The sequence below is a fragment of the Tenrec ecaudatus genome, chromosome 6, assembly GCF_050624435.1.
Source record: "Tenrec ecaudatus isolate mTenEca1 chromosome 6, mTenEca1.hap1, whole genome shotgun sequence".
Lineage (NCBI taxonomy): Eukaryota > Metazoa > Chordata > Mammalia > Afrosoricida > Tenrecidae > Tenrec > Tenrec ecaudatus.
The window spans coordinates 163,834,670-163,847,249 of record NC_134535.1 but is presented as its reverse complement, the minus strand read 5'-3'; the positions used below and the strand labels follow the sequence as shown (position 1 = coordinate 163,847,249).

Below are 12,580 nucleotides of genomic sequence, written 5' to 3'. Positions count from 1 at the left end.
CAATATAGTAAAGATGTTAGTTCTGTCTAAGGCACCATATAAGTTTAATGCAATCCCGATACAATTTACCCTCATCTTTCTTCAAAGAAGTGGAAAAACTGATTTCCAACTTCATATGGAGAGGGAAGAAGCCTAGAATTAGCAGTGAACTCAAGAAGGACACAGTGGGAGGGCTTGCTTTATCTGACTTTAGCACAAACTATATAGCCACAGTTGTCAAAACCGCATGGTTTTGGTACACTGACAGATACTCAGACCAATGGAAAAGAATTGAAAACCCAGATATAAAATCAGCAGCATACAAACAACTGATCGTTGAAAAGGGCTCAAAAACTTCCAACGGGAAGTGGATGCCCTCTTCAACAAGCGGTGCTGGAAAAAAAAATGGCTATCTACCTGCAGAAAATGACGCAAGACCCTTATCTCATTCCACGCACAAGAATAAACTCAAGGTGGATCACAGACCTTGAAGTTAAACCCCAAACTATTAGGGCCATCAATGAGGGAATTGGGACCAACTTGAGAACTTTGGCACAGGGAATACATACGCTATCAGAACTAGGGAAGGACACAAACACAGAGGAGGCACAAATTGACAAATGGGATATACTGAAGATAAAACACATGTGTACATCGAAAGAATTCACCAAGAGAGTAATAAGAGAGTCCACAGACTGGGAAAACATCTTTAGCAATAACACATCAGACAAGGCCTTGTTACTAAAATCTACAATACTCTGCTAGCTTCCAAAAAGAAAAAACTAATTGCCCACTGACGAGTTGGCAAAGAACCTGAACAGAAGTTTCGCAGGGGCAGAAATCCAAATGGCCAATAAACAAGAGGAAATGTTCCCCATCTTTAGCCATAAGAGAAATGCAAATTAAAACAACAATAAGGTACCACCTGACACCCTCAAAGGTAGCCCAATTCAAAAAATCAAAAAGCAACACGTGTTGGAGGGGCTGTGGGGAGACAGGAACTCTCATCCACTGCTGGTGGACCTGTAAGTATGTACAGCCACTTTGAAAATCGATCTGGTGATACCTAAAACAGATGGAAATCAAGTTACCATATGACCCAGCAGTCGCCCCTCTGGGCATATACCCAGAAGAGGCAAGAAACAAACCAGGGCCAGACACCGGGCCAGACACCTCTGCTCCAATGTTCATTGCAGCAAGTTCACAATTGCAAGGAGTTGCAAAACCCAAAGTTCCATCACTGACGATTGGATTAAAAAACTGTGGTACATACATACAATGGAGTACTATGCATTGCTAAATAGTAGTGATGAACGTATGAAGCACATCACTGGCATGGGAAGAACTGGAGGAATTCATGCTAAGCCAAGCCAAGCCCAAAAGGACAAGTACAACATGAGTCCGCTGAAGTAAGCTTTAAAAAAAATGCAAAAGGGGCACAGGGAAAAAGCTACTGTATACAAATATTCCTGGGGTGAGGACCAGGTAATATGGCAGGAGCCAGATCAAATCCAGGGATACATATGATAGCCAACTGAAAAGTAGGGTGAGGGGGTGGGGGGGTGGGGGAGAAAAAAAATTAAAACGAAATGGGTAGTGGGGGCACAGGGCACTAACCCACCCAAGGGGAAGGTATCGTTTATATCTCCAAAGGGAAAGAGGGATCGGTCCCTCTTGTGACCCGGTGCTCAAGATGCAAATGACCATGCGGCATGCCTGGAGTAGGGAACCAGTGGAGAGGTCTGAGGGGCTGGCCCCAATCCCAACTATGTGGACATCTGTCCTTACCCCAAGAATCTATCTCAGAGGACAGCACTGAATTGGCAGCTTCAGGAGAGGGTCGTGTCTGATCAGAGCACACGGGAGCAAATGAAGGAGGAGGTAGAAAGAGTGGAGCACACCCTGATACACCAACCCTGGAGGACGATATTCCTGCTCAGAGCAGCCAATCCACAGAGAGGACCATATGGATGGCCCCACCTGAGATATGACATCCCTCACTGACCCATAGCCCTACAGGGGACAACACTGGAGACACAGTGTGGGCACTATGCCCATTCTGATCCCATCACACGGAGGAAAAACACTAAGGGCATGGAACAGAACAGCAAGGGGAACAGAGCAAAGAAGTCCCAGGGAATACCAAAAATAGACTTTGGGGTCAGGGCTTGGCGCCCCAACAGACTCGACTGGAAAACATGCCCAAAGGCCAACAAACAGTCTTGAACAAACTACAAGCTTTTCTTTTTTGTTGTTGTGTTTTGTTTTGTTTGTCATTGGCTTGTTGTTTTATTTTATTTTGTTGCTTGGTTTTGCTCTGTCTTGTTTTTGTGCATTTTATTACTCTGCAGGTCTGTCTAAATAAAATAGGCTGGATGAACAATCTGAAAGAGAAAACAATGGGACCGACAGTTCCGGGGGGACATGGGAGAGGGGGAGGTGGGGGAAAGATAGTGATGGTAACAAACCCAGGGACAATGGAACAACAAGTGATCCAAATCAGTGGTTAAGAGGGTGTAGGAGGCCTGGTGGGGCGTGACCAAGGGTAATATAACCAAGAGGAATTACTGTAACCCAAATGAAGGCTGAGCATGATAGTGGGACAAGAGGAAAGTAAAAGGAAATAGAGAAAAGAGCTAGGAGGTAAAGGGCATTTATAGAGGTCTAAATACAGGCATACACATACATAAGTAAATGTATTTATATATAAGGATATGGAAATAGATTTATGGTAGCAGATGGACATTGGGCCTCCACTGAAGTACTCCCTCAATGCAAGAATACTTTCTTTTATTAAACTGACATTCCATGATGCTCCCTTCCCAACACAATCGCTAAAGACAACGTGGGTGCGTAAGCAAATGTGGTGAAGAAAGCTAATGGTGCCCAGCTATCAAAAGATATCGTGTCTGGGGTCTTAAAGGCTTGAAGGTAAACAAGAGGCCATCTAGGTGAGAAGCAACAATGCCCACATGGAAGAAGCACAACAGCCTGTGCAATCACGAGGTGTTGAAGGGAATCAGGCATCAGGCATCATCAGAACAAAAAATTATATCATTGTGAATGAGGGGGAGTGCGGAGTGGAGACCCAAAGCCCATCTGTAGACAACTGTACATCCCCTTATGGAAGGGTTGCGGGGAGGATATCAGTCAGGTTGCAGCGTAGCAATGATGAAACATACACCTTTCCTCTAGTTCCTAAATGCTTCCTTCCCACACTCTATCATGATACTAATTGTACCTTACAAATCTGGCTAGACCAGAGGATGTGCACTGATACAGATAGGAACTGGAAACACGGAATCCAGTGCAGATGATCCCTTCAGGACCAGAAGTCAGAGTGGCAATACTGATAGCATGGAGAGAGGGTGGGGTGGAAAGGGGGAACCGATTACAAGGATCTACATACAACCTCCTCCCTGAGGGGCGGACAACAGAAAATTGGGTGAAGGGAGATGTCGGACAGTGCAAGATATGACACAATAATATTATATAAATCATCCAGGGTTCATGAGGCAGGGGGGAGTGGAGAAGGAGGGGAAAAATGAGCTGATGTCAGGGGCTTAAGTAGAGAGAAAATGTTTTGAGAATGATGAGGGCAATAAATTAGAAAAAAATTTGGAGCTAGCATTTAATGTAAACCACAAATCCCTTCCTGGATCTGTTTTTTTTAACCCTGTAAATGTTAAAAACCTATGTAATTTAACCTCCTAGTTAATTTATAATAAAGAATCTTATTCATCATCTCCTTGGAGCATAAGGACACTCTATTAATATTATCATTGATAAGCCCCTGGTACTAATTTGATTTTTTAAATCCTGTTGAGAGAGGGCTATTGGACTAGTGTAGGCTAACAACATATCGCAACATCTGAATAATTCACTTGTACAGATTAAATTCTGACATAGCTGGATGGTATTTATACAAACAATGGGAGTTGGTTGTCAGGCAAAATTTACAGTAATATTCATTGACTGTCAATGACAGGCATCTCAGAATAACATAGATCTTTTTTATTTTTTTTATTTTTATTTATTTATTTATTTTTAATTTTTTTTTTAACATAGATCTTAATAGAGTGTACTAAGTCAATGTTTATCTGCCTACAGACAATCCAAAACTCCTAGTATAGCTGTCTTCTGCTTCTTCAAACACCATGAATGTTCAGTCTTTAGTCCTCTGGTTGCAGGTGAAGAACAGTTCACCCAGTGGAGTTTCCACATCAGATCCCTCTGGTTTGGCTTTTGGAGGTGGTGCATGTCTTGACTATGGAGAATGCAATGTCCCAATGTTGTATGGTATTTGACCTGAGTCCACAGGGAGTGTGTAGAACCTCAGGCCAGGATGGCTTGTTAAGTGTGCATTACCGGACCTACTCCCACTTAGGGTTCTTAAAAATATTGCTAGTCATTGTCTCCTCTCCTCCCCACCCTTTCTACCTACAGACATGCACCTGTCTTCTCCCAGACCTAACTGCTCCCTTTCCCTTCTCCTGACTTGACTTTCCCTTCAGTATCCCTCATCTCTGATAGGAGTGTATGTTTGTCCAGGGGGACTTTGTTATAAGCTTGCACGGCAGCCACTAAACAGCCAACAGCCCCTCCCCATTCCTTGACAATTTGATCCCAGCTGGTGTGAAGAGCCTTCCAGCAACTTGGCCATCAAAAAATACACCCCTAGAGAGGATGGTACATGGTTCCTTGGCAGTGGTCAGGCTCTCTACCAGGCTGTCTACCTACCCTGACCAGCAAGCCTGAACTTGCACCTGCCCTGTTGCTTGTCTCTACAGCAGTGGGGACAGTATTTGTCCTTTTGTGATTGACCAACTTCACTCAGCACAATGTCTTCCAGGTCCCTCCATAGCAGGAGAGGTTTTTCATGGTTTCGTTGATGTTTTTGAGAAATGAGTAGTATCTACATACCAAAGGGTTTTTTACACCTTCTTCTAGTGATAGGGATTTAGGCTGTTTCCAACTTCTTGCTATTGCAAACTGTGCTGCAGTGAACAGGGAAGAACATAAGTCTGTGCATGAACTGTCCACTTCTTTGGGCAGATACCCAGTAATTTTACTGCCAGATCATATGTTATTTCTATTGCCAGCTGTTTTAGGAATTTCCCTATCACTTTTCCACAGTGGCTGTATGTATTTACAAGCCCACCAGCGGTGTATAAGCGTTCCAGTCTCCAGCACTTGTTGTTTCTTCAAACTGGGATACAGTTATCTGTGTTAGATGGTATCTCATAGTTGTTGTGACTTGCATTTCCCGAATGGCTAGTGAACATGAGCATTTTCTCATGTCTGTTAGTCATTCGGGTGTTGTCCTTCATGAATTGTCTATTCAGGTCCTTTGCCCACTTTCTCAGAGGGCTATTTGTTTTGGAAAAAATTAATCGTGTTTGTGCCCTACTTGAAGAAGACCAACGATTAACAGCAAAAACAGCAGCCAACACCTCTGGTTGCACAATTATGAGTGAAAAATTGAAAAGGATCAAACTTTCCACTTGACTGGTGCCAAAATTATTGACCCAAAGCATCTGCAGACAAGAGTAGTGATTTTGATGAAAATTTCAAATAAGTGGGATAAAGACTTGGAAGCTTTTCTTTGAGGACCCAGAAAAGGGGTTGAAATGTGGCTTTACAATAGGATCCTGCAGACACAGAACCATCAAAGCAGTGGCTACCAACATGTGGAATTGCTCCACTCAAAGCAAAAGCATAACATTCAAGAGCCAAGTTCGTGGCAGTATTTTTTGAGGTGCACATGGTTATTTGGTTGCTTACTTTTTCGAGGGCCACAAAAATAGTAACAACTGCTTTTATGAAAGCGTTTTGAGAAAGTCATTGCTTTAGCCGAAAAATGCCTCGGACAGCTTCATCAGAGCCCTTCCCCACCAAGCCAGCGTTCTGGTCATTCCTCTTCTCAAATAAGGGCGGCTTCCTATGTCTGAGTAGAAGATCTCTGGGGATGAATTTACAGTCCTGATCTGGCTCTTTCTCACCTATGAGTCAGAAGCAACTCAGTGGCTGTGGGAGTTGAGACTTTGGCGTCCTGACTGCCAAAAAAGCACTAAGGCCATATCTGACCTCCTCTGGATACACAAGGGAGAAGTAGATTCCAATGCCAAACCAACCCAAGGCCAACTGCCACAAGGCAGAGGTCAGACAGGCTTCGACCTTCTATCCTCTTACCCTATTCTGACACCAAGTATTCCTTCCAAAGCACTCTACTTTTCTGCTGGGTTTGATACCGTATATACTCGTGTATAAGCTGAGTTTTTCAGCACATTTTTATGCAGGTTTTGTGGTGAAATTAGATGCCTCAGCTGACATTCGGGTCGGCTTATAGTCGAGTTTATACAGTAATCCATTGCAATGGCCACAGAAAACTCAGTCCAAATTCACAATTATGGGGTTTAATAGGAGACCTGATGATGTAGGGGTTATATATTAGGCTACAATCTAGATGGCAATTTGAAACCACCAGCAGCTCCAGAGGAGAAAGACTGGGCTGTCTACTCCTGTACAGTTAAACGTTTGGAAAACCACAGAGCGGGGTCACTATGAGTCAGCATGACTCAATGGCAGTGAGTTTGGTTTGGGGTTTTATTAGAGAAGTTGGCAAGTTACCACAATATCAGAAAGTAGTAGGCACACAATCATGGGTCTCCAGCAGCCAAATCTCTCTCTGGCCTGACCTCTCAGTCATGTGATCTCTCAGCCTTTAGTCTCCATGGACCAAGAAGCCCACCCACTGCTCTGCCTCACAGCCTCACAGCCTCACAGTCTTGGCTCTGCTCCTCTACTCTGTCTCATGGTATCCTAACTTCAGCCTATGGTCTCAGTGCCTCAACCAGTTCAAGCAGGCAGGATTCTCAAACATACTCAACTAGTAGCTTTCTTCCTTAATGATCCTGGGATTTTTCTCTCTGCTTCTGAGGCTAACTCTCTTAAATGGAGGTGTGGTCTTTCTCTTTCAGCAGACTGTAATCCCAAAGCAAAAAGAGTGGTGTATACCAGCTCGTAAGGTAGAGACTCAAATACAGCCCACCTTAATCCTGTCCACTAGCCTATCGAAAAATTCCCTCCAAAATGGGATTATAATTGCAAGAATAGAGGCTAGGATTTGTGATACATAACAAAAGGATTATGATAAATAACAAAAAGGGGTCATATTAATTGACTACATCTCACTGATCTTAAATAAACCTTGGAAGCACACCCATATTTCTTCAGTAAATAAAAAGACTGTTGACATGGTTAAAGTCCCAGTACCCTTACTTTTTTAGGAATTGATTAAACTTCTGAGATCATTGCTTACAAAAGTGTCTTCACCTTGGTGGAACTTAGATTGATAAAGTTTATATTTTAATTCTTATCCTTCAATTCCAATTCTCACAAGCTTCTTGAAACCCCTCAAATTAAAAAAAATAAAATCCAAAGCTTTAGAGAATAAGTACATATGAGAGAAAAAGAAGAATCATGATGATGCCTAAACATTAGATTTGAAATATCAAGAAATACTAATAAGAAAAAATATCATTCTTAACATGTCTTTTTAGACTCCTATCAAACATATATGTGGGGATGCTGAATAGATCTCTAAATCTGGAGCTCAGGTAGTAAGCTGAGGCAAGAATATAATATTTATAGTATTTAATATATTTTAAATACTTTCTTATAAATAAAAAGCATAGAAAGTCTAAGTGTGTTACAAAAGTTAATGCACATTAACTCTCCTAAGAACTTTATAGGAACTAGTACCCCGTATTCCCAAACTATTAGTATCCCTATGTTCCATGGAAGAGGCCCTGGTAGCCCAGTGGTTAAGCACTCTGCTGCTTTGTGGGAGAAAGGTATGGCAGTATGCTTCTGTAAATATTACAGCCTTGGGAATCCTGTGGGACATTCTACCCTTTCCTACAGGCTCCGTACGAGTCCAAACCAACTCAATAGCAATAGGTTTGGTTTGGTTTTGAGAGTATTAAGCCACTAGCCCGAAGTCATAATGTTGGTAAGCAGCAAACCCAGAATTTGAATCCATGCAGTATGCTCCAGAGTCTTAAATTCTTTAAACTAAACTACGTTGCCTCCTAAGATGCCAAAGGGAAATCACATTAAAAGTGAATACATTCTAGAACTGATCTCCAGAGCAAGAAAATTAAAAGGGAATGAAGCAGAAAACCTAAAGAAGTTTGGTGTCCTGGAAGTAAAAAAAACATCCACTAAACCCAGGGGCCAATGAATGAGTCCATTCCAAATCATAGGATTCCTACAGCAGAGAGCTGAACTCTGCTCCAGAGAAAACTGTCTTAACTGTAGCCTGAGGAATGGCTAGTGGGTTTGCACTGCCAAACCTTCAACTAGCAGTCCAATGCCTAACCTGTTGAATCACCAGGGTCCCTTGATTGATGTACATAACTATACCAAAAAGGAGGGCTAAGCACTCAAGAAGGAAATCACCAGAAATTTTCAATAAAAGCTTGCTGTAATGAAATATGCTTAGAAATCAAGAGTTGAGTAATAGCAAGAAATGATCTTCAAAAAAGAGATTCATATATCCAGTATATACTAACAAATGTTTGCTAATGTCAGGCACTATCTGGACGCTGGGCGTATGTCAGTGAACAATTCAACAAAGATCCTGGTCCTCATGGGGCTGTCATTCTAGTCACAGGGCTAGGAATTTCTTTCATGAAAAAGCAATCACCATATTTCTTCTCTGCCTAAGTCAGTCAGTGGATTTCTGATTCTGTTTCAGTGCATGGAATAAAGCAGAAGGTAATTCATTTGGAAAAAGTGCAACTGTATACAAACGTTAAGTGACTCATAATTCCATCACATTGAGTTAGTTGCTTTTACATGGCATAGTGGTGAAGTGTGAAGAAACATTAAACAGGGCTTTCTGCTTATTGTACTAGCAGGAAGGTTAACATATTTTTCTGTCGGTAAGTTGCTTGCTTAGTCTCTGAAGGGTCTTCTTAGACTACCCTTCTATATTTCAGTATACGGATCACGCAAGAATCCAAGTACTAAACCTAACTCTATAAAGCAACTTCCACTAGAACAAAACACAGACCCTATTATGTATACTCAGGACACTTATTACCTAGGAGGTATCGCTGAAATATTTTCAGTACAACAAACATTTATTAGACACACTATGTGGCAATTCTAAAATGACTAAGATAGCACAGATCCCAAGTCAAACCCACTGAGGTGACTCCGTGCTGACTCATAGCAACACAGTTCAGGGTTTCTAAGACTGTCAATCATTATGGGAGAGCAGACTGCCTCCTCTTTCTCCCAGAGAGTTGCGGGTGGGTGTGAAAGGGTTGATCTTGAGGTCTGCGGTCAAATGCTTAACCAGCAGCACCACCAGGGTTCCTTAAGATATACTGTAACTGCCATTAATGCTAAATAATAAAGACAAAAAGTACTGCAGGAACTTGGAAACGAGTGGAAATTATAGTGGGATGAACAATGGCTCTCAATTAGGAATTACTCTGTCCCTTCCCATACCCCCATTCCCCTTAACACATGTAGCTACGTCAGATCTTTACTTCCCCCATGATTACAGGTAAGGCAGGTGCCACTAGTACCTAGTGGTAGTATCAGGAATGCTATTAAACATACTTAAAAGGTTGGGCAACTGATCCAAAATGTCTATAGTGCTGCTGTTGAGAAACCCTAGGTTAGCGTAATCAGGAAATGATTCAAGTATAACAAGTTGGATTCTGCGTTGGCCTTAAAACACGAGGATATGTTCAAAAGGTTATAGAGACAAATACATAAAGACAGGAAGACTGTATTTAAACTGGGTAATATGGGTAGAGAAAAGTTTTAATATTAAGTATCCAAATCCAATGGAAATGTACATTCAAACCAAGAACCCACTGCTATCGAGTTGATTCTAACTCATCTTTCCCTATATTGTTTCTCAGGCTACAAATCTTTTCTTTTTTTTGGGGGGGGGGGTGGCAGGCAGAAGAGCCTCAACTTTATCCCATGAGTGTGAACTGCTGACCGTGTGGTTATAAGTCTAAAGCATATCAGTAACCCATATAAACACATACTTATTGGATTCTTCAGAGGATCCTGTATCGAATGCCTGGAATCTTTACATCTTGACCCATAATTATCCTACTGCTAAACAAAACAACCCAACAAAAACAGCCACCAAGTGGACTCCAGCTCATAGCTGCCCCGCTTCCACAGCTGGAAATCTCTGTGGGAGCAGATAGCTCTACCTTTCCGTAAGGAATACTTGCTTTGAGAATTGTCCTCTTAATCAATATGAGTTCAAACCAAACAATCTAAAACAGAGATTAGAACTGCAAGGAGCAGAGAATCTAAACCAATGGTGACATCACAATATCGGCAGAGAGTGAGAATGGTGACACATAATGCCACTGACTGCACATGTAGAAACTGAATAGTTGTGTGTTTGGTTTTGTAATATTGTCACCAAAAATTGTCTTCTAAAAAGTAGGGACCAAAAAAGTAGGACAAAAAGGTTCATAACTCAACAATTCTATTCAACTCACGGCCATCTAGTTGGATTCCTACTCGGGTGACCCCACAGACTGCGTAGAACTGATTCCTAGGGATTTTGAGGCTACAGATCTTCATCTTTTTCCCTCAGGGTGACTCGAGTGTCCAAACTGCTCACCTGTGTAGTTAGCAGCCCTCTGCAAAGTTAACTCTGCTACAAAGGTTCATACCAGGTTATGAAAACTGGATAGAAATGCTAGAGCCAGATAACAGGTATTAAGAAGTTACTATGCTTTAGGTATTTGCCCTAGAGATTAAGGCAGTAGATGGTAAGAGTGCTCAGAGCAATAACTGTCCTGTTCATCATTGTATCTCTTATCTCTGAGTACCATGTCCCATAAAGAACCCAAATCCAGATCAAAGAATCAAATCCACTGCCATCAGTATAGTGTTGTTGAGCTGCTAACTGTAAGATCAGTAGTCTAAACTCACCAGCCACTCTCAGGAGAAAGATGAGCTTTGGTAAAGATTCACAGCTTCAGAAATCCTACAGAGGTTGCTATGAGTCGGAATGGGCCATGGCAGTGGGTTGAGGTGGGGTAACAATTAGCAATTGCAATAATAGTAAAGCACTGTAGTAGGCCCACTAGCCATGATGTCATTCAATCACAAAACAGAATGCTGTGTGTTTGCCCCAGTACAAAGATGAAAGACATCAGGGCTCAAAAAGCGTAAGTAACTTTGGTAAAGTGAAGAGTCAACTCCTTTCCAGTCAAAATCCAAACTCGAAAGCTTGAGAGATGGCTGTAACTAAGTGTTTAGAGAACACCTGTCTTTCATAGATAGATATATAGCTAATTCCATGAAGTTTTATTTCTGTCCTGGTGTGATTATCAAAGTCTGCCTATGTCATATCATTTGGCACAAGTCCACACTTCTTTGCCAATGTAGGCCCTAAGTACATTCAAATCATCCCAAGACTCCCTGCCAGGATACTCAGACATCCTGAATTATTTCCCTCGAGCTAAAAACTAAAAGGAAAAAGCTAGCCCATTGAATTGGTATGATCCAACCTAAGACCAATCATTTGCAAAACAACAAAAACTCAGCATCTCAAACTCCTTTCCAGATCCAAGGTCTTATTCCAACCTTATAGTCCAGGGCTTTAAAGGGCACCGAAATGGGTCAGGTACTTGACACAGGTTTGTTGACTGCCAAAAATGTCATCTTCGTCTCCCACAACATTATCTTCTTAAGCAGAAGCTCCCTCTTCTAGACACTGAAAACATGGGATTTTTAACCGTCTAAGGAAGCTTATGTAAAGCATTTCTTCTAGACCCTGGAGTGTATTACCTGTCCAGGTAGACACTACATTACAGGGTTATAATACTACTCCAGTCAGTTCTTCAAGAAGCTCTGTCCAACATCAGACAACACACCAGCTGTTCCGCCCAGGCTCTTAGCACAAGCTCCTGAAGCAGTTCTTTCGATACCCATTCCTCGTCCAAGGCCTGTTTCGCTGAGTCCCCAGAAGGATGCGCCGAACGCCCAAACCCCAAGGACCAGGGATCTTGAGGAAGAGGAACCCGGGGTCCACCGTCTAAGTAGAGAGCGGGCAGAGTGGAACTCGGTCTAAGGGTGGACGGGCAGGGAGCGGCAAAAGCACTTACCAACATCCTGATCGAAGGGATTGGTGGCAAAGAGAGGCATCTCCACTGCTGGCCGAGGTGCCACGGGGACTCCCCCTAGACACTGCGGGAGTCAGAGTGCGAAGGAGGAAGGAAGACGCTTCAGGCAAAAACCGTAGTAAAGGCAGACTCTGCAGGGTCCGCCACAGTGCCAAACCTCAGGCTCCCCCAGCAACCGCGGCAGCGGCGGCAACAGCGAAAGAGATGAAAAGCCCGGCGCGCGGAGCATGCCGGGAACCAGGGTGTCCGCAGCGCTGCCTGCCCGGAACCTGCCGCGCCGAAACAAGCCGCGCCAAAGCGGCCCCTCCACCCGAGTCCCTTTTTCACGAGTCACGCTTGCAAATGAGAGATTTCTTTTTCAAATGAGAGCTTTAAATGCCTGTGTGTTTTGCTTCTTCAGCAAGGAGTCCCTGGAAGGT

General features: G+C 42.8%; 1 protein-coding gene across 1 annotated transcript in view; it reads right to left on the bottom strand.

Annotated features, from left to right (window-relative positions):
• STAM (signal transducing adaptor molecule) overlaps positions 1-12,374 on the bottom strand; it is a 66,330-nt gene extending 53,956 nt beyond the window's left edge. Inside the window, exon 1 of the mRNA XM_075552456.1 lies at positions 12,144-12,374. Coding sequence (XP_075408571.1) covers positions 12,144-12,183 — 40 coding nt within the window. The 5' untranslated portion in view covers positions 12,184-12,374. The remainder of the gene's footprint in view (positions 1-12,143) is intronic.
• Between the last annotated feature and the right edge of the window lie 206 nt (positions 12,375-12,580).